Source organism: Octodon degus, unplaced genomic scaffold (assembly GCF_000260255.1).
Source record: "Octodon degus isolate 3935 unplaced genomic scaffold, OctDeg1.0 scaffold00110, whole genome shotgun sequence".
Classification (NCBI taxonomy): domain Eukaryota; kingdom Metazoa; phylum Chordata; class Mammalia; order Rodentia; family Octodontidae; genus Octodon; species Octodon degus.
The window spans coordinates 1,232,301-1,258,587 of record NW_004524686.1 but is presented as its reverse complement, the minus strand read 5'-3'; the positions used below and the strand labels follow the sequence as shown (position 1 = coordinate 1,258,587).

The following is a 26,287-nucleotide window of genomic DNA, read 5'->3' as shown; positions in this document are numbered from 1 at the left end:
ATTTTCAACATGTATAAATATTGACTTTTACAGCAAAACTACTCAATAGGGCCTACTCTCACTACCTTCCCAAGATCCAAGGTGCAATGTACTTCAAACACATAAAGTCAAATTCCTTATGAATTTGAAAAACACTGGTAACCATTAGCAATAAAATTCAGTTGGCAGAAAGACTTGAAGTCGAAAAAGGCTGGCTGAGTGGCTTCAAAGACCTGCTGTAAAATAATAATCTGTTTCATTAGTGGTTCCTTAGAAACCACCAAAGAACTCGGGCCATGCTCTTTCCGTGTGCACGGAGGACAGCTGTGTGTAGAAAGGATCACCTGACAAACCCATTCAGAGGCAGGTGTGGACACTTTCTTTCCCAACTGAAGCTTATTAGCTGGAAGTTGGGAGTCCAACACCCACCAGGCCGGAATCATCAGCAAAGCTTTAGGTTTTTTCTCCCTATACCCTCTCTCTCTCTCTCTACCCAGTCTTCATCTTGGATCTAGACTTCTCCATCCTGCTCTAAAACAACCAAAACAATGTCTCATTTCTCTCTGATTTAAGTCTTGCTCTGTTTCAACATAATCTCCACACTGCGACCACAGTGATGATTCTGGAACCCAGTTCTGATCATATCACCCTCTGACAGGTTCCTGTTGACTACTGAATAAAGTCCAATCTCTTTAGAATTACTTACAAAATCCCTCATAAGCCTCCTACCTTTTCAAATCTATCTGCCCATTTCATGTCCCACACTCATCCCAGGGGTACTACCAAGCTTCTGATACTTACTATGCAATTATCAAGCCTCCATCTTTCTGTTCATGCAGTTCCTTCCACCTGAAATGTCCTCCACTCCTTGTCTCATTTGGTTAACTCTGAATCAACCTTGAAAATTCTGCTGAAGGCAGTACTCTTCCAGGGTACCTTCCTTAACCTCCACTCTTACTCCCTGTCCCATTCCCTCAAGCTGAGGAAATTGCCCCTCTCCTGTAGTCTCATGAAGCTCTGTCAGTAACTCTGTCGCTGAACCTAGTACCCTATGTTGACATTCATTTGCACATCTGTCTTCTTGTTGAGCAAGGTCCTTATCCCCAAAAACAAGAGATTACCAACGATCAAGATAAATTGGTGGACCTACTGTGAACTATTTTCCCTTCCAAATTATCCATTTGTTCCTTTATTTATCCATTAATTATTGATGGACTCCACTCACTTAACACATTCATTTTACTGGGCGATATCCTGATTTCCCAGGGGTCTTATGTTTTACGTAGAAACCAATCATTTCTCCCCTTCACCATCCATTTCAGAGCATATGAAGAATATTTGTTAGCTATTTTGAAATTGTGATTTGTTTGTAAATTACCTGTTTGAATCATTTTTATATGCTTCTTGTTCTGCTGACATAAATGATTGATTGTGCTTCATCTATTTTGCGGGTATAGACTGATATAAGTGTTGCTGTGTGACAGCCTAATATTCAAAAACTGTGAAGATATTGCTTCTGCCTTCGTGGCTTCCATCTGTGGGAAACGCAAATCTCAGTGGCAGCCATCAGAGTTAAATACATGTTGATAAATAATATTAGCAAAGTAACAGCAGATTATTATTTTACAGCAGGTCTTTGAAGCCACTCAGCCTCAACCTGTCTTTTTCGGCTTCAAAAGTCTTTCTACCAACTGGCTTTTACTGCTAATGGGTGCCAATTTTTTTCAAGTTCATAAAGGGTCGTGTTTAGAGAGCTTTTATTTAATCCTGCAATTTCCAAAGGAAATCTAGAAAAAGAATAGGAAAGCTTAGGGGGAGGGTCATTGGCAGCCAACGGGACTCAAAAGCATGACAAGCAAGTTAGTCCAATTTCAGGAGCCTCAGGAACTGGTAAATGACAGAAAGTAGGGTCTCTCTGGTCCTCTGACAATGATGAGAAGGAGCTGAGAGAAAGTGGAAGCCGAAGAGAAGAACAAAGGCATCTGTTCACTTGGGACTCTGCTCCCATGCTGTGCCCATGCCTCAAGAAAACGCTAAGAAAACCTCCTTGTGAAGAGATCTCTAAAATAATGATGATAAGGGCTGGCCAAATAGCTTAGTGGGTTAAAGCACCTTCAAGCAGGCTAAGGGGTCAAGGTTGGATCCCTGGGCCTGCTGTGCAGGCCCCGCCCCAGGGGCTTGTGAGATGACAATTGAGACTGGGGGTAGTGGTGTGCGCCTGTAATCCCAGCTCTTGGGAGGCTGTAAACAGGCGGATCACTATGAGTCCGATCTAGTAGTGAGACCCTGAACACCCTGTAGACCCTTCCCTAAAATATAAATAAATAAATACATACATACATAAATACATAAAATAGTGATGATAACAATGGCTAATCAGTTCATCTAAATACCCTTAACTACATTAATAAACATTCTACCCTAGACTCTTCTGGAAATACATCAAATGCATCCACATTGTCCCACTTTTATAAAGAGTCAAAATATTTAATAACTAGCCCAGAAGGAACCAATCAATTAGAACAGATTTCAGCCATAAACACCACTAAGGCCACTGTGGAGCATAAAGTTAAACATAAGCCCTCAACAAATAGACCACAGTACAAACAACAGGAGGAATAAACAAAAGTTACTCCTTGCAGAGGTCCACATTGCATTCTACAGTAGTTTCTTTCCCAAGAAATATGAGTGATCTGCGATAAAAACGCTGGAAAATCTGAAGTCATACTTGAGCACATTGCCTTTCTGTTTAAAACTGAAAATATGACTAAAGAGCTTCCTTCTCCATTTTCAGCATTCAACTAGTCCTCCTCTTGCTTTACAGACCCAGTAAGCCCAGGAAAGCTCTCCCAACTCCCACTTCCTTGGCCTCATGATTCAAAACTCTGTTATTAAAGTAGAACCTGGGACACCCTGCGCTGCACCTAGGTCACCAGCCTCGTGTGGTTCTTGACGCACAGGCTTACTATTCATTCATACATCCCATGTGTTTCCCTCAGCATCCAGCACCCCAGATTTTTTTTCATTATTTTCTACCTTATCCCTCTTTTAAATCCAGCCCTCCACTTCTAAGCTTTCTATGGTATTTATTTCTTTTTTTCTTTTCTAATGCATTTGGTACAGGGTCTCACTATACAGCTCAGACTCATAGTGATCCTCCTGTTCCCAGCCTCCCCAGCACTGGGATTACATGGATCACCATGCCAGGTCTCAGTGGCCAGCTCAGCACACCCCGAAGCAGGGTTGATCTGGCATGTGGTGCTGAGGATTGAACTCCAGTCCCCGTGCTTGCCTAAGCAGCGCTTAGTCCTCTGAGCTATCTCAATGGCCCTACACTATTTATTTCTTGGGCATTCTGTCTTTTATAAATTCTTAGGAGCTGGATTAAAGTGCTTGCTTAAGCAGAGCACAGCGGCTGGGGTTTGATCCCCAGTGTGCCATGTTGGCCCCAACCCTGGGGTGCACTGAGACAGCATTTAAGACTGGACATGGTGGCACGTACCTGTAATCCCAGCTCTTGGAAGGCTGAAAACTGGAGAATCACTATGAGTCTGATCTACATAGTGAGACCCTGTAGACCCTGTAGACCCTATACCAAATACATTTTTAAAAAAAGAAAAGAAAACAAATTCTTAGGAGAATGATAGCAATTTAGGATGCTCTAACATTTACGTCAAAAAGGGAGGGGGGCAGGACGATAGCTCAGTAAAATAAGCACTTGCCTGGCAAGTGCAATATCCTCAATTCAATCACTAGTAACGCAAAAAAAAAAAAATGTCATTGAACCATAGCTTCTCGTGCCATATTTGAATGGGAACATTTATTCAACACCTCATACCAGTCATTTTCTCAGGTGATTCACTTAGCTTGCCTCATTCTGCTATTCCAATACATTTAAATGTTATTACCACTTTGCAGGGGATCAGAAAGGCTAAGGAATTTATTATTGATCACATACCTAGAATGTAATGAAATCAGGATTTGAACACAAGAAACAATGACTCCGGACCCATGTTTTTCCTCACCCTATTATGTGCTCCAAAAAAAGCACTAATAAAACTGTCAAAAGTTCTAGATTCTGTCCTTGACTTGACTAATGCTTCTAAATCACATGAATGTTCACACCTCCGACAAGAGGGTCTCAGTCCTCTGCACATCTCACATCACTCACAAAACTCAAGCCAACAGAACCATGAGTAAACCCAAGCTTAAAAAATGTTAAGCAAAATAATTTCTGTCTCTCTCTGATTAGGGAATATAAAGAATACGTTGATAGATTTCTGATGTGTGCTGTCATTTATTTGAAATGGTGTTCAATTAGGTACACAGAAATTGTGAGATCTTTCAGTGATGATTGGCTTGATAAATGGTAAAGCCAACACACCCAAAGCACTGCTTTGAGACTGAGAATGCTGCTTTCTTTCTCTACAACTGGAGAGAAGGAAAATTAATTTATAGCTAAACGAGAGGATCCCTAAGGTAAAGAAAGTTCATTTCTGCTGAGTGGGTGCACATGCATGTGTGTATATGCTCATGCATACATGTGTGTCCATAAACATGTGTGCATATGTGTGTGTATTCACAGGGAGTAGTGGCATGCTGGAATCCAGCTACATTAATGCAATCTTAGAAGGCTCTTTTAGTTCTCTAGCTCTAGGAAGTAAAACCTTACCCTCTTTCTACAGTCATACTGATTAACCATGAACTTCATAACAGACTATGTTATTTTCAACTTCAGAAATTTCTACCAAAAAATCAGAGACCACGACCTCCTAGACAAAAGAAAAACAGTCACAGCACTGAAAGCTGGAGAGGACCGGGCCATTCTCCTGGGACTGGCCATGATGGTGTGCTCCATCATGATGTACTTCCTGCTGGGAATCACACTCCTGCGCTCCTACATGCAGAGGTAATGCCATGGGGTGCCTGGAGCACTGCTGTGGGTCTCCTCCCTCCCGCGTCTCCTATATTTCTCAATTTCACCCAAAGTCATCTGTCTCACCCCCTTTCTTATTTTCTTTTATTAGTTTAATTCCTGGGTTGATGCTTTTCAATTGCCTATGTTGAGTTGCTTTATTGCTAATATTTAGAACCATTAGGGAGATAAGTAATTCTCAGAGGTGTCTTCCAGGCATAGCTGGTTTTGGGGCTTTTGAATCTGTTGCAAGATCCCACCTCTCTGATTTGTTGGGGATAAAGAGTTGCTGCCTGCTTGTCACAGCCCTTGGTTCTTTAGCACTGACCCATAGTATTTTCCTATAACTCTTAAACAACCACAGTCTTGGAATACCAGGAAGAAAAGCTAGTTAGGACAATTATGTCACTTTGACTAAACTGGTACAATCAGTAAGAACAAGAGCATCAAACACAGTCTAGACAATGACAAATGGAGGCAACCATTAATTTGTCACCTTTAACTATATGAGCTAGAGTTGTGGTGATATAACACAGTCTAGAACAAACCAGAAAGTTATATGGATAAATTAGTCCTTAATATGTCAATTTTACCCTCTAGGGCAAAAAATTTAGTAAGTGTTAAGGAAAAAAATAGAGAAGTAGAAGAAGAGAAAGAGATTAGAGGCAATGCTGGAGGATGAAGGGGAATCACACTAACTTTGGGAAACTTGTACACTAGACAGGAAGGATGTAGAAGGAAGAAATAAAAGGAAAAGCACAGCAGAACAGAACTACAACCACACAGAAACTACAAAACACATTCACACTCCTATAAAAAAAGAAAACAATGAAGGAGGAAAAAAAACAATACAAAAAGAAAAGGTCTACTTCTAGGTTTTCTCTGTTGTCCCTGATAGACAACATATGGAAACAGATTCCAGACCTGTGTTGATTTATCCAGCAAGCCAGCAGCAGCTTCATGCGGGGCAGTAGGTAATTTCAGTGAGCCTGAGACCAATCCTGTTCAGCCTACAGAAGTCAGCTCTCAGTACAACTTCTGTGGGCTTGACCTCAGCTGGGAGCTGCTAGGCAGACCCAGCCGTTTTGAGTTCTGAGCCAGTTGTCCCCCTCTCCAAGAGGGCTCCCGGCCAGTCCCCTCCTGTGCAGGATGACAGCCCTCTGCACTCACCCTCAGTTAGTGTAGTCCTTGTCGTGCACCACTCCCCTCCACTGGTATACCTCTCCATGGAGGCCCCTGGTGTTCTGAGCAGTCACTGTGTGCCTGCAGGGGTGAACTGCCCCTCCCTGCAGTGAGTCCTGACTCAGGGAGAAGGCTCTGCCCACTGCTTCCTCCTTTATTGAAGTTTCTCTGTTTGCATTCCCTGTAGGCTTCAATTCTTGCTTCAGGTCCTTCCTGGGTCCAGGGGACCACTTCGCTCCTCCTTCTCGTCCTCTTGTTGCTATATGCCAGTGTGTGGACAGCACAGTCAGAGAGGCTCTCTCTCTGCTGCTTACCACACCACCATCTTCCTGGATGGTTCACCTTTTTTTCTAATGGGAACTTTCAGAAGTGTCTGGTATATAGTATTTTTCAATATTATTTAGGGCCAGGGAGTTAGCTCAGTAGAATTAGCGCTTGCCTGGCAAGCACAAGGGCCTGAGTTCAATCCCTGGTTCCACAAAGAAAGAAAGAAAGAAAGAAAGAAAGAAAGAAAGAAAGAAAGAAAGAAAAATTAATAATAACAATAAATCTATTTCTGTAAGTAATCTGCATACCACATGTTAGAGATTTCTAATACATTGTTTTAACTGCACAACTATTCTAGAAATATGAATATAATCATTATAAGAATGATAAAATCGAGCTGCAAAAGAGATGATTTGTCCAGTGCTCTGACACATGGCAATTAAGATTCAAAACAACATTCTACTCACTGAGTCCCTATTCTTGCCATTTTCTGTCTCTGTTTATTCCCAACCTTTAGTCTTTTCCACCCTATACCATCCCTCTGTTGCTTTCCAAGCCAGTGTTTTCTACAACACATTTCAACTTTCTGCGAAGCTTTAAAAATGCTGATCCTCTGGCCCTACCACTAGTGCCCTAAATGGGGTTATATTAAATTTGTTGGAAGTGGAACCCACTCCTCAACAGTTTTTAAGCTCCCCCAAATGATTGTACTATATTTTCAAGTCCTAGAAACACTGCTATGTATAAACTTTTTAAAGTAACAGTGCCCGGGGGCGCACTGAGACAGAGATTGAGACTGGGCGTGGTAGCACACACCTGTAATCCCAGCGGTTGGGAGGCTGAAAACAGGAGGATCACTATAAGTCTGACCTGTGTAGTGAGACCCTGTAGACCCTGTACTAAATACTTCAAAAAAATAAGATAACAGATTTTTGCACACTTTTCATTTTTAGTATTTTTCTAAACAGGTAAGCCCAGTGTTGCTAAACCAGTGAGAGAAATCTCTGGTGGTTCAGCTTAGAGAAACAAGACCCTTTCAAAAGAGAAATTAGGGTTTCAATCCAAAAGACATTCAGACCACTTTATGGCAGTCGTTTCTCCATCTCAATTAATACTTTCATTTTAGAATCAGAATGTAGCTGAAATACAGTAATTTGCTAAAATTAGGGCTCCTCATTCACAATTGTGTTGCTCCGCCATTTCTTTGGCGGCCTTCAGCTGTGCTCTTTCTCAATGAAAGCGCTGATGCCTCGGGCCCCAAATGTTCGCTGATTCCAAAACCTTCCTGCAGCCCCCCCATCTGCTTACAACCATCTTCGCTTTTCTCCTGATTGTAGAAGAAAATCTTACCATCCATGTCCCAAGAAAATACAATTTGCCAGACCAGTGCGTAGCGGCTCTGGTAGCCTGCCTGCGGCATGAAACGCCACACACACAAGAGTGCACGGAGCTGTCCATTCAAATCCAGCAAAGTAAAAGGCAATTAATCTGTCTGAAAACACGTTGTTTTCTTGACTATGGTAATCATTTTACAGCCACAAGCGAAACATTGATTTCTGGTGTGTTCCATCCTAATTACAAACGTTAACCTTGATCATAGAACTAAAGGCATTTTAAAATGAAAGTTGACCAACGGGCAGGTGGACTCTTTCCAGATGAGAGGCCCAGGCATCTTTATTAACCCTTACTCTGCACAGAAAAGTTTCCTTTCTAGAGCCTTCATGGGGTGGCAAGATAGCTCAATAGAATGAGCCTAAGCCTTGGAGAAATAAGGAACTGCATAGAATCACAACTTTCATCAGTTGCCAGGTAGGGGTCCTTGTCTATGTTGTGCTTGATTCTTTTAGTATAATCAAAGGATTGAGTTGTCTTTTCTCTCTTACTATAATGGCCTTAAGGTGCTATATTGCTGTTCTTTCATCTGTTAAGTTTGACCCCAACCATCCATCCTCTTGCCTTCTTTGCCTCCTGCCTATACTTTCTCTGCTTACAAACTGGCTTGAAATGAAGGACATCATGATACCTAACAGAGGTAAGGACTGGAGTCTGACAAGAAGTTATACAATGTAAAAATACAGGGTGGGTGAGTACAGGTCGTTATTTACAAGCAAGCCTTATGCTTACTTGAACATACAATAAAGAAAAATATTCACTCCAGCCAAGCACTGGAGAATATTATGTCCAACAGAAGCCACTGAGGAAATTCTCAGGTACCAAACTTTGTCTGCGCTATGTTGTAGTTTGCCTAAAGCTGCTCCATTCAAAGGCACGAACTTTGTACTGGAAGATTGTATTAGAAACTTAGAAGAGCCTCTTAGGCTCAGCCCTCCAGTCACACCTTCCTTGCCAGAAGCTCACGGGCCTCTTCCTTGTCTGCCCTTTCTCTGCAGTGTGTGGACTGAAGAGTCTCAGTGCACCCTGCTGAATGCATCCATCACGGAAACATTTAATTGCTCCTTCAGCTGCGGCCCCGACTGCTGGAAACTCTCTCAGTACCCCTGCCTCCAGGTGTATGTGAACCTGACTTCTTCTGGGGAAAAGCTCCTTCTCTACCACACCGAAGAGACCATGAAAATCAATCAGAAGGTAGGAGGCTGGCTCAGAGCATTCCACACAGGGGTCTACACCCAAGTCATATTCTCTGAAGTTCCCTTCTGCCAGCATTTCGAAAGAAAATACCACCAGGAAGTATGCCCTTCCTCCTCCATCACACAGCTTAACATTCAGCCTGGGAAATACATTTTCTGGCAAGATAGGGACAAATCCTTCCCCAATTTTGTGGTGGTATAGATTTAGGTTTGACTTGTATTTGGAAGGAGATAGATAGATAGATAGATAGATAGATAGATAGATAGATAGATAGATAAACAGAGAGAGAGAGAGAGAGAGAGAGAGAGAGATAGATATATTCTTCTCTGTCTACAAATAGGCTCTCAAAGTAAAAGTAGAGCTTACTCAGAAATGTACATGACTAAAACAAGACAATAGGATATTTGCCATATATCTGGTAGCCATAGGATAAGCTGTATTTTATTTTTCCACAGCCATTACCACCCAGTTCTGTGACCTTGGGAATGGAACAAACTGTTTGAGCACCAGCCTCCTTTTCTCTAAAAAGACAATAGCAAAGAGCTACCTTACAAGGTCACCGTGAGGATTAGAATAGGCCAGATCAGGCTAGGGAGATGGCTCAGTGAAAAGCAGTTCAATCCCTGGTTCGAATAGGACAGAGCATGGAGCGCTGGGCAGAGCACAATACCTGACCCAGGAAAGGCTTTGAAACCATGGGGCGGGGGCTGTCTATCTCCTTCATGTTATATTCAAAGTGGCTGAATTTGTCAACACTGATAAATTCAGGTCCACATAATAAAGGCTTAACAAATGTGTATTACATTAAAGTGGCACATAAAATTTGTATTTACAAGGTCTGAGATGACCAGTAAAATTTCAGCAGAACCAACCTGCCATTATCAATTACATATTTTGATTTTGTGTTTATAGTAGCAATGTATATGTCCAGACAGCCTGCTCCCATTTTCCAAGAAGACAGTGTGCTCATATGCACAGGTCAAAACCTTCAGGTGCTCTAATTTGTTCTGCAGAAACTTTGCATTACAATTGCCAGGCTTAAATGGTATTGCTTATAGCTCCTATGGAGTGGGGAATGTGCAGTAGTTTAGAGGTTTCATACATAGAGAATGAATAGGATTAGTTCCAAATATAGGAGGCAAACTAAGAAACTCGTTCTGTGTTTTGGTTACAATAACTTGAAAGAATTCTTGCAAATACCTCTGAGGACACACCTTAATGAATATTTCAGAGAATGTTATTTGAAAATGTTTTCTCTGATTTTCTTTCATTTGTAGTAGCCACAAACAACAGCGGTCCTAATCTTGTGCTGCAAATGTACAAAGCGCAGCTCCCTCACCAAGTATTTGTTTTTCAAGATCTTGCCTCAAGTCAGATTTTTAAATCAAAGCTGATCTGTAGTGATGAATGCCTATAAAATGCTCACATCTCCAAGGAATTGGAAAGTAGCCAAAGTTGAACAGACATCAAAAAGTAGGAATATTTCCATTTCCTCTTTTTGACATTTTATCATGAAAGCCCTGTGAATGCATTCTTTCAGCTATAAACAGGGAATAAAGCTACCATTAACAGTCCCAGTTATAAATTTATCACCCGTGCCTTGTCTGCTCTGAGCATTGTTCTAGGCCATCATGTGATTTCTGTGCCCTACTACCTTGTTTTTAAATGCAAACTATAATACATATAGAGAAATGTGCATAAAATGAAAAACTACAGCTCAAGTATTTATTATAAAGGGATGCTGCCAAGTAACTACCAGAGTAAAACAAAACTTCCTTCACCTCAGACTGACCCATCCTGCTTCTTCCTAATAACTACAGGCTATCACCCCTACCACAGGCTATAACCACTCTCCTAGCCAATACTGCCACTGCTTTCTTAGTTTTCTTTGTAGTTTTATCACCTAAGCATATATTTGCATGCGCTGTATTTCAGTTTTTGCCTCAGCCTAAAACATTATATGAATAGAAGCATACAGAATTCTTTTGCTTGCATCTGGTTTCACTCACACATCTTATTTGTTGGTGTAGTTCCATTTCCTTACAGTTCATCTCCATTACTGTACCACATTTCATTGTACATAGATGCCTGTTTATGTAGTCATTCTGTTGTTGATAGGCATTTTGAGTTTCCTGTAGTTTGAGTCATTACAAATAATTCTGCCACAGATATTGTTGCATATGCCTCTTTGCCCACAGTACCTGCATTTCTGTCAGATATAAATCTGGGAGCAAACTATTTAGGTCATAAAGTATATATTAAAGTTTAATAGGTAATGGAAAATGATTTTCCAAAATACCTGTACCAGTCCACATTCTCACCAGCTCCATGGGTATGAGAGTTTATATTGCTCTAAATCTTCACCAATACTTGATATCATCTGTAATGTTAATTGGCGCTAACATAGCGATATTTCCTGCTAGTCCTGATGCCTACTGTTGTTAAGAACCTTTTCATTGGTTGTTGGTCACGTGGCTACCCTTTTCGTCAATGTTTTCCTTTTCTTGGGGGGTGTACTGGGGATCAAAGTCAGGACCTTGTGCTTGCCAGACGGGCGATTATGCTGCTGAGCTGTCTCCCTAGCCCAATCTTTTCCTTTTTATTTAATGTTTTTGTTGTTCTATTAATAAGTCTTTACCTGTCTTGATTTCATACAATCTCTTCCCCAGTTACCTTTAGCTAGCCCTATTGCGCCCTTCACCTACAGAGTACAAACTGCCTGGAACTGATTTTTACATGGGGACCACATTTGTGGGTTTCTTTAGTCTTGTTTTTCCATAAGGATAACGACGGTGACTAGCTCCAGTCATTTTTTTAAATTCCTCACAGAATTATTTTATGAGCCCACTTCTCCTTCTCTTTTCTTGGAAGTTATTTAGTCTGTTACTTTTTAGCCTGCAGATTACAATGGTAGTTTTGACTAATCAAGAACATTAAAATATTTTAAATTTGGTTGTTCTTTTCCTAGCTTACATAGTGCTGTCCTTTTATTCTATAAATACTTTAAGCTCCTGTAGACATTTTTTGAGTGCAAATATTAATATATATCAGCCTCGTGTGTTTCCATTTCCATCATTCCTCAGTCCCTTCTGTCTGATCTTCCATCTGGAATCATTTTTCCACTGCCTGGAGAATACTGTCTAATTGGTATTTTGTGCAATTTCTAAGCCAAACAATTTTCTCACTTTTTAGTTGTCTGGAAATATTTTATTTCATTTTTATTCTTGAAGGGTGCACTCACTGAACCCAAAATTCTGAGTCAGCTGTTTACTTCCATTGTCTTCCAGTGAGCATTGTCCCTGTTCACAAATCAGCTTTCAGTCTAAGTGTCCCTTCCATGAAGGTAATCTTGGACATTTTAGAGATTATTTTCTTTTGTGTCCTACAGCTTCACAGTCATGGCAAACTATGAAATTATTTTTATTGAGCCTTTTTAGCACTTCTCAGGGTTTCTTTTCCTTTTCTCAATATTCTTTGTCAACTTCACAAAACTCTGAGTCATTACCTCATCAAACCTTGGCTTTGCCTTCACCCACCCACTCCCTGTGGGAGCCTAATGGCCACACGCTGCACATCCTCACTATGTTCCCTGTGTGCCTCACTCTTCTGCCTTTCTCTTCCTTTATCTCACTTTGTTTCCTTCTAGATGTTCTTGTTCAGCAATTCCTTCCTCAGCTCTGCAAATCTCTTAACTTCATCCTTTACACTAATTCCTCATACTGTGTTTTCAGTCCTAGAATGTCCATTCCATGCTTAATCAATTCCACTGTCCTGCAATATTCTAATTCTTGTTCTGTGTGTTCTTCAATTCAAAAAATAAAATTATAACTGTCTAAAAGTCTATTTTAATGATTTCTATATCTGAAGCCCTTATATACTCACCTCTCATGGTTTTCTTTCATTGACACTTATATTATCTTGAACTATCTGAATTTGTGATTTAGTTTTAGAATCAAATACTCAAAATTATTTACAAAAATAACTTTAAGCCTAGAGTGACATGATAATGTCATCTTTTCCAAAAAGTACTTCCATTTGTGCTTGCCAAGCCCCTAAGAAAATGGGCAATTTCAAAGCACTGTGTTTGACTTCATAAATCAATTTTTTTTTCCTTTTTTGATACCAGGAGTTGAACTCAAGACCTTATGATTGTCAGGCAGGCACTGTGCCTCTAAGCTCTATCCCCAGCCCCAGATTTCATAAATTGAGATGCTCAATTCTAGTGCAGTTCTTGTGAGAACCTGTACTTCATGTTGACTATTACTTCTAGGCAGCTGCTCTTCAGAGTCTCACCCAAAGTGAGTTCAGGAGTCATCAGGGCCCCATTGGTAGTCCCTCAGTGATAATACCCTCCCACAACTTGGGGAGGTGTTCAAAACTGCCACCAGCCCCCTTGGGTGTGCCACAACATTCACAATCAACAAATGCTGCTGAGGAAGAAGCAGCAAACCCTCAGCCTACTTCCCTGGCCTAATCGTTCTTTATTCCCCACAGATCATTTCTGTTTTTAATTAAAATATATATATCCTGAAACAGAGTTATCTACAGTTGGAAGATTATTAAACCATCTTTGTGCAATGTGAAGAATATTTAGGATATTGCTAGCAAAGAAAAAGTAAGACATCTCAGTGCGAACCTCCCTTTCCTGTTACCTCTCAAAACCTCACCAAAATAATGATTTTACCCCCAGATGCCAAGAAATGGGCACAGTTTTGTTGAGATACATAGGCAGTACTGACAATGGCAAACCTGCAACAATAGGAGGCAAAACAATATTAATTGAATTGTCTGCATCTTAGCAGAAACGCATTCAAAAGAATTTTCATTTTAATTTTGCATATCCTCATTTTTTCCCTTTAGCCTTTAAACCCAACACTCAGCCTCTTGTCAATGGTACAACCGAAGCTGCTGAAGCTGATAAGCTGGCACGCTCCTGCTAATTGCCTCAGCAATGGTCTCTGGGAGCTGCAACCATACTCACGGGCCCCGCCTCCCTTGACCATTGGCTGTCACTGGAATCATAAGCAGTAGCTGAGTATTACTCGTTATAGTTTTTGCTTGTGAATTTCTCCATTCCAATCACCTTTGAGCATTTAAATTTCTTCTGCTTACCAAGGATTCTCAAAATATTCCCATCTGCTTTAAGGGCTTATTCAAAGTGCAGTTTAGTATAAAATAAGAAACTACTTTTTCCTGAATAGTATGATACCATATCTATGTGATTTTTATTCGTAGCTGTCATAGAGAAAACAACGTTTTCAGTGGAGAGTAGATTCCATAGATTATTTATTTTCTACTTCAAATGTAACATCACCTTACATTTTGTCACTCACTCCAAAGTGTTATACATTATCTAAGACCAGAGACTGTACATATCTGCACAAGGATTCCCCAAGCTCACCACTACCAACATGCAGAGTAATAATTCTGTTTTCTGTGAGAGTGAAGAGGGCCTGCCTGGGCCTTGCCAGGCATTTGGCTCACCTTCACCTCCACCCCCTGGACGACTGGCCCTCTCACCTGTCCGTTTATGACACTAAAACTATTTCCAGACAGTGGCAGAGACCTGCTTAGGTTTTGTTTAGCTGTACATTTCGATTTTAGGAGATCCTGGGATTCTATGAAAAGCTCTTAAGTTACTCTGCACAGTATTAAGATATGGAAAAGGGAAGAACATAATGAATCTAAATGGAAAAGTAAGAGAGACCCAGAATTTATTAAGCGCCTATTATGGGATACCTGCCCAGCTCTATGTTAAAACCTTATTTTAAAACAATTTCATTCAATCTTACTCTTAAATTAATAGCCAAATTTTATCAAGAGCTAAATGTGAGACACTACATAGTACTAAATATTCTACGCAAGCTGACTTATTTAATTGGAGCAGGGATCCCACGTTAGGCACTAGTAAATATCTTTTACTTTACAATTACTAATCTGAGCTCAGAAAATAATTTTCCCAAACTGAGGCAAGCACTAACTAACTAGATCTGAATTAGAATCCATGTTTCTTTACTTCATCATGCCAACTCCTATGAAAATAATGTCAGAACACTCTCTAGGGAAAACAAAGATAACAAATCTAAAAATTCCAAATTCCATAAAATACATATCATTCTATTGGAATATGTTGGTGAGCAGAATCTACATCACTCTGTCACTTTCCACGGGGTGATTAGGACCAACAGAAAGGAATAAAATTATGGTTAGATAATTCTGTGGAATCCAGACAAAGTTAGGCTCGGATATTCAGCATCAGTTTAGAGAGCGAATATCAAGCAGACAGATGTTCATTCTAAAATGGGCCAGAAAGGGGGTAGGAAACATGCCCTAAAATTTGATACCTGACATTTGAATAATTAGCACCTTAAATTTTGACATGTTTATCAGAAATTTGCTGAAACTGCCTATGAACCATAGATTCACAAGTGTGTGTGTGTCTGTGTGTATGTGTGTGTGTTTGTGTGTGTGTGTCTGTGTGTGTGTGTGTGTTTGACAAAACTAGTGAGTCCTCACCGAACTCAAGTGTGGAACCACCGAGACACCTCTGAGCAGAAATGAAAGGAAGAAGGTGGCTGAAAGAGGTACACATAAACGTTGATGTTTCTGAGCATCAAAAAGAAAAGCAGGGAAAAAAACCTTTACCATCCCGGTGTCAAGAAAAACAACCATGGCAAAGCATCAAAGGGAAATTAGATGTCTGACTCACTCTGGGTCAAATGCAATACAACATGGACCCTGAAGCCCAAGGTTTGGGCTATTCTGAGTATTGACTAATCCTACAGCTTAGATGCTTTTATCTTATTAGTGAATTCCCTGGATCTTTTAAGCTTCTTCTCTACTTCAAAACAAGCAGAAAATGTCATAACAGCTGTGAGTGCTTTGAGTAAATACAGGAAAAGAAAGTCTCTCTAGGAGGAACTTTGTCTTAACACTGAAAGAAATGGCCATGCGTAGAAGGCACGGCTTCTGTTTTCCTTTTTTCTGCCCACCTTAAACAGCCCTGCTTGCCCAATCAAGCAGACACTAGGGGCACAAACTAAAGCAGTAATAAAGAGCAGTAAGTCTGAGAAATGGAAAGAAAATGAAGCCCTAACTCACTCTCTCAATTCCTGTATCCATCACTAATATTTGGAGAACTCTAAAGTTAAAAAGCATACTTATGGGTCAAAATGACTCAAGGCTACTATTCTTTGAATATTGGAATTATACCTTATTCTCTACCATAGGAAAAAAAAAGTCTGAGTGCCTTCTTAAGCAGATGCAGGGGCCAGGGTTTGATCCCTGCGCCTGCCGTGTAGACCCCGCCCCCGGGGCGCACTGAGCCTGCGATTGAGACTGGGCTCGGCAGCGCACGCCTGTAATCCCAGGGCTTGAGAGGCTGTAAACAGGAGGATCACTACAAATCTAACTTATGTAGTGAGACCCAGAACACCCTGTAAACCCTGTACTAAATACACCAAAAAAAAAATCAAAACAAAACAAAGTCTGGCACAGTATATATAGCTAATAAATATGTACATAATATTGCTAGGTACAATAGCAATAAGTACAGTAGAAAAGTTCCACCCACTTTGAACCAAGAATAAGTACTTCACACAAGCAATTTTATTTATATATTTAACTCAGTAGCATAGTGGACTAGGGTGCCCTGGGTATTGAGTTTTGAGAGGAGATTTGTGATCAACCTCAATGACAATATCATCCTTTACTTTAAAAGCCTTTTAGCAGATTCCTGTCCCATCACATCATTTGACCTTGTGTTGTGGTTCATGTTTCCCTCTAATTATCTTGGATTATGCTTTGGACACCTATGTGCAAGTTATCAGGGAACCTTGGCACAGTATGTATCTGCATTCAATAAATACTATTTGGATTTTATTAAACTTCTGTTTTTTGAAGTAAAATATTTCCTTCTTATGTAAAAAAGCACAGGAAAAACAAACACATCCCTTCAGAAGATCCTGAGAAATTGGAAGCTCTCTTGCTGCCACTGCAAGAAAAAGGAGGCTGCCAGGTGACCCAGGCACATGCCACTCCCTCGGCTGTACCACACACACCTGCACCTCTAACTTAGGCTGAAGGCCTGTCACTTTGCTTCTCACATGACTGCTGAAGCATGTCCACAAAAACCCCAACAGGTAGTTTCTCAAAAATGCTGCCCATCATGAGAATAAATATAACTCTGCTGATGTAGGTGATCCTGGAAGTAAACCAACGAGAAGGAAATTTTCAGGCATGTTCTAAAAAGTTGAAGAGAGGCAGGTGAGATACCTCAGTGGCATAAAGTATCTGCTTAGGCAAGCTTGGGCAAGCACAGGGACCAGGGTTCGATCCCCAGCGCCATATGCCGCACCAGCCCTTCTCCTGGGGTGAGCTGAGCCAGCCACAAAAAAAAAAAAAAAAAAAAAAAAAAAAAAAAGTTGAAGAGAAAATGGAATTATTGGGTCTTCATTAACCATGCAAGGGAAAAGGCCATCAGAGACACGAAGGACACAGGCTTTTCAGAGCTGAAAGCAGAAAGGTTATGCCCATGGGACCATTGTGTGGTTTTCTGCACTATTGAGAAGTTCCTGTCTTTCAAGTATCCAGGGGATCCAAGGAACAATTTAAAGTTTTTTTAGCACAAGTCATGATTAGGCAAGAGAGATGGCTCAGTAGAATAAGCGCTTCCCTGGCAAGCACAAGGGCCTGAGTTCAATACCCAGTTCTGGGAAAAAAAAAAAAAAAAAAGTCATGTTTAAGAGGAAAAATACTGAATGTCTACCTTAAAGTATTGGTAGGTCTTTGTATTTCTGTGTTAAAGTACAAAAGAAAAAATTACCCATAGCCACAATAAATACTAACATGCTTTGGTCAATACTTAAGTGTATTATGTATAGAAAAAATTACTAACATATTGTTTTCAGTTACATATCATATACAGTCTAAAACTTAAATATTTTAAACCCTATACCTCCTATTAAAAAATGAATGATCTAAAAATGCTGAAATCTTTATCTTTCCTTTGTACACTGGATTTTTTCCTACTTGAAGTACACAGTAAAATGTCATTTGTTCAAAAACATTTTATAATATGTTCTACATCAACCACATAAAATTATCTTCCAAACATATGCTGAAATCATAGCTAAATCTTCAATCCAAATTTATACTAGCCTCAGGAATACACATATGGTTTTAGTTTGAGCCAAAGAACCAGAAACAGGATCCTAACGTTAGCATGATCAAATCTTTTAGGCCAGAAGGGAAAAAACATTAGACCAGAACATTGGACAGTTCTACCCTGTGAAAATCACTTAGCTGCTAATTTTGTCTTCATAGAGATTTCACACTTTAGTATGCAACACTTAATTGAAGATTTTGGAAAATCATGTGGGCAAATGGAAAATTACCTCAGGAAAATGTGCTTGCAAAACCTTATCAATGTCTTATGGATAGTCTTCATGTAATCCTGACAGAGATCTTCTAAGAAGTCTCTTGCTGCTCTACAGATAGGTGAAACTGGTTTTGGCGGCCACATAAACTGCCCATTGCAACACAGTAACCAGATGTCCCGAACATAGGTCAGGAGCTTTTAATTCTACCTCATAGATTTGTTGTCACAAAAGGGGCCATCAACAATAATCATCATATGGCAGAATTTTCCAGGGGCATAACAATGAAGCAGGAGCCAAATTGCATGCGCATGTCAACATGTGACATCTGGAGACGGCCGGAAGAGTTAGAAACACCAGGGCAAGGCATCCTTTCTCAGGAGCATGTGCCTATTTCTCCTACAGATGCCACTGGTGTGAGGACCCGAATCTAGGCTTGCATATAACGTGTCCCATCTGGCCACTCCTAAATGCACGCACTTCAGATCCTAATAGCTTTAATCAGCTCCTGTATTACAGCCATGTTATATAGTCTCAAAGGTAGTTTATATCTTGTTTTATTTTGGAGAATCTTACCTAGTGACAGAATTACTACCATTTGGCTGACAAATGTTTCTTTAAAAACAAATTTAAGCCAAATCAATTCACAAGCGCATAAGCCAAGGAAAAAAACTTCATATTTAATGGACTGACATTTTCATTGAGATCATTTCAATAACTTAGTACAGTTAACCACTGAAACTACTACTATAAACTATCTTGGCACAAAAATATACCTGAAACATTTATATTCTAAATTGGCTTTCTTTGAATTCAGCCATAAATGGCTTGTCTCCTATTTGTTTTATTGTTCTTACTGCTTTATTTCAAAACTCAATTTAAAAATGTTAAAGACATTTAAAAGGACCAACAGAAGGTAGCCCCATAACTGTCTTATAGCTTTTTGATCTAGAGTCATCCAATTGATGGAAATTTTGCTTTTGGCAGTCACGGACCAATTGTACTAAGTTATAACCCTCCATGAAATCTTGGCTTCCTAAAGATATTTTAGATCCTTCACTGCTTTGCTCTGTTGTATTCAAAAATATGAATATACTCCCATTTATTCTTAGTTATATTTCTGAGACTCAACCAGGGCTTACTATGACAACATCACTTTAAGAAGGGCTTATGATAATGCCAGCATGCATTAGCTTCACTAATCAAAGAAACTTCCTACTGGCAATAGTCAAATTAATTGCAATTTAGTAAAGTATCTGTATACCCACTAATAAAGTCAGAGGGAAGAGTACTCCAAATAAAACTCATTTAATGTCTTTTATATTTCTTCCTGCGAAAACTACAGGTTGAATTTTTTCTGAGATTTTAAGATCCTGGGTGTACAAATCTCCTACAGTGTACCTTAGAGTTTACCCATGCCCACCGTATCTGCCTCTCCACATATAGTCTGGTAGGCTGTTCACTATACAAACCTAGGGATACCAATCACCTAGGTTATTGAGGTTATTGAGATAAATATTTATCATCACAATTTTTAAATTGGTAAGTGGCGATCAAAGTGAGTTGTTTTTAAATCCAGTTACTATGATAATTTTCCAACTGAAATAATAATGTTTTGAACAGGAGCCACAATTTTCTAAATCATAATAAAATGGTCTATAGGTTCACAGTGATCCTATCAGAAACCACTTTAATTCAGGTAAGTCAGTGAAAGTAATAATTTGATAGTATATAAAATAAGGAGCAGGGAAACTTTATCTCCTACTGATAAGTATTTACCATAAAGAGAAGAGTTAAACGAGGTTCTATGTATTGCCCAGAAAAGGGATGTAAGTCACTGTTTCCCAACTTTAAAAAAAAACATTCATTGTTATATCAGCTTCATCTACATTTACAGACCAAGGAAAGAAGCTCACAGGAATTTCTTCTCCTCTGAGATCACTTTCAAATGAGTAAAATATGTCATAATATATCTAATTATATAATAAAAAGCTATAAATAAGTTATTCTAATTCCATCTGTATTCTTTTTTTTTTAATTTTAGGGAAGGGTCTACAGGGTGTTCAGGGTCTCACTACTAGATTAGACTTGTAGTGATTCTCCTGTTGACAGCCTCCCACGAGCTGGGATTATAGGCCCGTGCCACCATGCCCAGTCTCAATTGCTATCTCAGCGCACCCTGAGGGCAGGGCGGGCTCGGCAGGCCCAGGGATCAAACCCCTGGCCCCTACTCCTGCTTGCAGGAGCTTTAATCTGCTGAGCCATTTGGCTGGCCCCTAAAATATTTCTTTTTTTCAGTACCAAGGATTGAACTCAGGACCTTACTCTTGCCAGGCAGGTGCCTATGCCACTGAGCTATATCCCCAGCCCTCCATCTTTATTCAAAGAAAAGATAAAAAGAGTAGAGGGAAAGGGATGATAGACTTGCAATGGAAAGAGGGACAGGAAGAGGAAACAGGGAGGAAAAGGTCAAACTGGTGGGGCTGTGGAGTTGGAGGAAAGTCAAGAAGGAAACACGAGATGTAGCAATACGAGATGTTGTGGCGAAAAATTGAAGGGTCTAAGTGGTGTAGAAGAGCTAGCAAGAAGCTTGAGAGAGGAGGAGAGATTTAGTAAATTCTTACATTGATAGTGAATGAAGAACAAACTGATTTGATCCTGTTTTTCCCCCCCTTGGTTTACCAGCAAACTGTATTGATATGGCTCGCCCATCATGAGATACTTTGTTCAGCATCCCTATCCTTCCCAAGATTCCCTTTTTCAACAGGTCACCAGAGCTATAACTGTTGGGTTTTGTTTCTTTGTTTTTGTTTTTTAATGACAGTGACCAGGTGATCAAAGTGACTTGGATAAATAAAATAAAATCAAACCATAAAAACAAGACTTAAGCTGCCTTTAATATTGGGATGGTGTGATGACCTTTGATGTGATGCAAACAGATTGTGCTCAGGACAAAAGTTGACAAGAGTTGACATTGTTATTTCATGGAGAAATACATTTCCAAGGGATACGTATAACCCACTACACTTAGCCATGGCAAAAATAATCCGATGGGGGTCATTTACTTTCAGTTTTCTAGTTCTTCTATTTTTCATTAAGACTTAGAGACTCACTAATTCAATAAGTAGCCAGGCTGGGATGGAACGCACCACTGGCAGTCATTTATTTTTTAAAATATATGCAATGTGGCATGGATAAATCAGGCTAATTAACATATTGATTATAATTTGACATCAATCAATAATTAAATAATGTATAAATGAACATTATTCGTATAAAATACAAATAATGTATCAAAGAACATTTTGGTCAGATGCCCTAAAATATTGTTTTCATCAATGTGTGATAATTTAAGGTTTATAAAGATACCAGTTTGAGCATTAAAAAATACAACTACAGCAAGAATTTCACAGATAAAACCGAGCTGGCCAATGCACTCCAGCCCATCTTAGTGTCCCACAAACACACACACACACACACTCACACACACTTACCCACACCCTAGAGCATCTTTTGGTGACCGTTTGTCTCACTCTCCACAGTGCTCCTATATACCTAAATGTGGGAAAAACTTTGAAGAATCCATGTCGCTGGTGAATGTTGTCATGGAAAACTTCAGGAAGTATCAGCATTTCTCCTGCTACTCTGATCCAGAGGGAAACCAGAAGAGCGTCATCCTCACCAAACTCTACAGCTCCAACGTGCTCTTCCACTCCCTCTTCTGGCCCACGTGTATGATGGCTGGGGGCGTGGTGATCGTGGCCATGGTGAAGCTCACCCAGTACCTCTCCCTGCTCTGTGAGAGGATCCAGCGGATCAATAGATAAAAGCATAAGGGATAAAATCGTTTTCTTTAAAGTTCAAATACTGTTTTCTCTCATTTTTCACCAAAGAACCTTAAGTTTGTAATGTGCAGTCTGTTATGAGTTCCTTAATATCTTATCACACGTAGAGCAATAATGCAAAAGCTGTTCTATATGCAAACATGACGTCTTTGTTATTCAGGAGAAGAAATACTGTTTGTGTTCGTTGGTGGTTTTCATAACTTTGTTTTGATGCTGGGACTGGTACGTCCCTCTCTCCTTCCGCCAAAATAGGGCTCAGTTACTTATTTGCCAAGCTTTGTGGAGGAATGTAGACAATGTCAATGTGATGAAGTCTGTGTTCTGAGTCATCAGATCTTTTGAATACAAGATTTCCCATCATTTATTGTTTACTGAAGCTATAGCCAAAACTATTTTTTTCTTTTCCTATTGTAAAATGAGCCCTGCAGCAACTGAAGGGACCAGATTTCTTAACTAAAGGGTGTTAAGCATTTTCCTCGTGTTTTTACCATTTCACTACACAGAAGGGGGAACCTGCACTGTTACTTTTCTTTTGTTACTTTTTATTCACAGCTTTCAATTTTGTTGACTGATTTCCAAGAGAGATGTTTTCCTTAATCGATGATAGAATCTCTTCCTATGATTTAAAGAGAAAATAAACACAGCCCTTTTCCATTTAAGACCTTGATACTGTGTGAAAGAATAATGTTGACAAGGAGTTTCCCCACCCGGAAACTGACTGAATGCTGATAGGTGCTCTCTTATAATCCAGGAGAGTCTGTGTAATGCAGGTACCTGAGTGAAAATCTTTATTTCATTTCAACTAAACTGCTACTTGCTAAAGACTAGTGAGGAGGTAAATCTGTGGTGGCAAATTAACATACTAAAAAATTGCTCTTTGGAAGTTCGTGAATGTGTTGTCTCTCTTCTGACAAGTGTTCCCTGTTGGAATTTTAAAGCTATGTACACAGAATACTTGTCTCCTCTACATGTTTTATTTTTCTATTTAAAACTCCCTTTTTGGTTGCTATATTTTATACACAAAATAGACTTTTTTCCTAACATACATTTGGATTGAACAACAGATTTAAAGGAAGCCTTTCTTCACGTTGCTATTTACTTATTATATTTGGGTGGGAGGGAATGAGGGATTGGTTTTAAATAAAACATTTCATCTTTTATTTAATATCAATATCAAAAGAGAAGATAAACACCTATCTTTCTCATCAATCTTTAAGTAACTTTTTGTAATGTAGTATTGAAGTTTTTTAGGTACTGCAAAATTTTACAAGTCACTTGTGGATTGAGTGGTAAAACTAACCTGCTGAAGTGGAAATTATTCTGCAATATTGTAATTCATAGTCTGACTTTTCATAAGCAAATAAATCCCTAGGGTGTAACCAGAACTTCAAATGTGTAATTAAAATTTTTTCTAAAAATTCATTACATTCCAAGATTTGAATACTTCTTGCATTTCAAGCTGATAAACACATGGCAACCCAAAAATGTGTAATGTAGTATCTTTAGAGGTGTTTTAAGGAATTATATATAAAGTTCCTTCTTACATCAAACACACGCATAGCAGGTTGTAAACATTTGGGAAACGTTGCCTTCTACTCTACCTTAAAAAGCATAATTGTGAAGATAGTAGAGAAATCTTCAGGAGTATGTGGCTGAAACTTGGTAGTCTTTAACATTCTTTAAGCTTCCCTTCAAATGACCCAAAGGTGAAATGTACGTGAATTAGTAAATATACATGAAATTAGTAAAATTATAAGATATGGTTTTTGGATTTTTATTTAAAAATTCTCAACTAATATTTTACATAATAATGTATAACTCTCACTATAATTTCACCAAAATGATATTGACTAGTACTTTCTTAAATCTCAATGCAGCAATAGCCCCTTTAGGTAATTTAAGTGTGTATCTAATTAAATATTCAATATTAAAATAGAAAGACCCATGACTGATAATATTTTAAATGCTGTGAGTCAAACTCATAGTAACCTACCACTAAGTTACATCCCCAGTCCTCTTATTATTTATTTTGAGACAGACTCTTACTACGTTGTCCAGACTAGCTGACCCTCTTGCCTCAGCCTCCTTGAATGCTGGGATTACAGGTATGGGCCACTGCTCCCAGCTTAATTTCATCTTTAGAACACTACTGAGGGAAATGTTACTATTATCTCATCCTCTAGATGAAAATGTTGAAGCTCAGAGATGGTAAGTCACTTCACCACGGAAGTGGGCAGAGATGAAAAGACTCATCCTAGGATTTTCCCCTTATGATAGCCATTGGGGCTTTTACATGAGGAAAGTCTGAAACACGGAAGGATTATAGAAATGAAAAAGAAAGAGAATTGAGTTAGAAGAGTGATCAAGATACCGGAACGAGGTGACTAAGCTGCAGTCTCTTGCCTTTTGACCATGAAATTTGGCAAGAGGCTAGCTGATTACCAAGGTCCTCTTTGGACATTAACACACCATGTTGCAGGTACGGAAAGAATCAATACTACTCTGCAAACTTCTGAGCAGGGTCTGGCTCTCAAATAAAATCTGCCCATATTAATCTACGCACAAAAAAACCTCCCTCATAATATTTTCAATAAGCCACTTGCCTCTTTTAGTCCCAAAGACTTATTTACATCTGCCAAAAGCAGAGCTCTGAGCCTCCACATTATTCAATAAGAGTGATTTCCCCAAACGTTATTAACGTCTTTGCATCCAAATCACTTTCATTATCCAATTGACACATCCCATCTAAAACTTTATTGATTTCAGATTCCCTGAGTTGCAATTGTATTAAGACCCAGAAATGATAAATGCACCAATGACTGCTTGCAAATGGCTGTAATAAAAGGATATGACTCTGTAGAAAAATACTGGCCAAGCACCAGCTGACAGTAATGAGCAGGCAATCATAAAAGACCTCTGATATAGGCCATGTGACATTTAGAATTGTAGCATGTGACCCTCCAAGTGCTCCCCAAATACTTTTGCACAGCATTTACAAAACAAATATTATTTTCAGTATGCTGAGCTATAAACATCTTACCACATTCCTGTGCATAAAACATCTTGCCATTGTAATCATTTTATTGACATTAACAGGTAAAGGCTGATATTGCTCCTTCTCAGCCTCTGTTGTTTCTTCTTCCCTTGTAAAAGAACACCACCAGAATAATCTCACGATTCCACAATGATCTCTCCAGCATACAGTAATGTGGAAACGCTGACCCACAGGAATAGGTTCAGAATGCTCCTGTAACCAGGGCATATGTAGTAGGACTGACCAATTTCTTTTTCTTTTTCTTTTTCTTTTTTCTTTTCTTTTTTTTTTTTTGGCTTTGGGTTGGTTATACTAATTAATTTTATCAAGGAAATTTTAATTTATTTTTGTCCATTTTTATTAATTTATTTTATTACTACCTGTTTGTGGCACATGATCACATTCTACATGGGAGTTGGTGTATGCACATAAAGCATCTTAATTATTTATTTTAATCCCCTTCCCTTCCCTCCCTCCTCCCTCCCTCCACCTCCTTCTCATGTGCAAAAGAGCTGTCCTGATATTTCCTGTTATCTAACTTGTATTATCTTTTATTTTGCTCTTCATTTCTATTTTCACTTTCTCATATAAAAGAAGCAATGTGATATTTAAGTTTGTGTGTCTGATTAATTTCACTTGACGCTATGTTCTCCAGGTATACCCATTTTTTCTACAATGACTCAAGTTTATCTTTCCTTAAGGCAGAGTAGGGCTCCACAGAATTGCTAGTGTGACCAAGGTAATCTGAATATTGCCATACAGAAAAAAAAAAAACTATTAATAGCAATAATTATGTGACCCTGGCATCACTGAGTAAATCTGTAGCAGTATTATCATCTAAAACAAACTGGATATTGACTCATAAGAACTGATAATATGAAGCCAGCAAGATAGCTTAGTGGACTAAGTGCCTACTTTAACAAGCAAAGGGACCAGGGTTCGATTCCCAGTCCTGCATGCCACGCCAGCCCCGCCTCTGGAACACACTGAGTTAGCTACTGAGTCTGAGCATGGTGGTGCACACCTATAATCCCAGCGCTGGGGAGGCTGAAAGCAGGAGGATCACTACAAGTCCAAGCTGTATAGTGAGACCCTGTGC

General features: G+C 39.3%; 1 protein-coding gene across 1 annotated transcript in view; it reads left to right on the top strand.

Moving 5' to 3' along the window:
• Kcnmb2 (potassium calcium-activated channel subfamily M regulatory beta subunit 2) overlaps nucleotides 1-23,575 on the top strand; it is a 303,871-nt gene extending 280,296 nt beyond the window's left edge. Inside the window, exons 3-5 of the mRNA XM_004639334.2 lie at nucleotides 4,718-4,888; nucleotides 8,734-8,929; nucleotides 21,852-23,575. Coding sequence (XP_004639391.1) covers nucleotides 4,718-4,888; nucleotides 8,734-8,929; nucleotides 21,852-22,136 — 652 coding nt within the window. The 3' untranslated portion in view covers nucleotides 22,137-23,575. The remainder of the gene's footprint in view (nucleotides 1-4,717; nucleotides 4,889-8,733; nucleotides 8,930-21,851) is intronic.
• The last annotated feature ends 2,712 nt before the right edge of the window (nucleotides 23,576-26,287 follow it).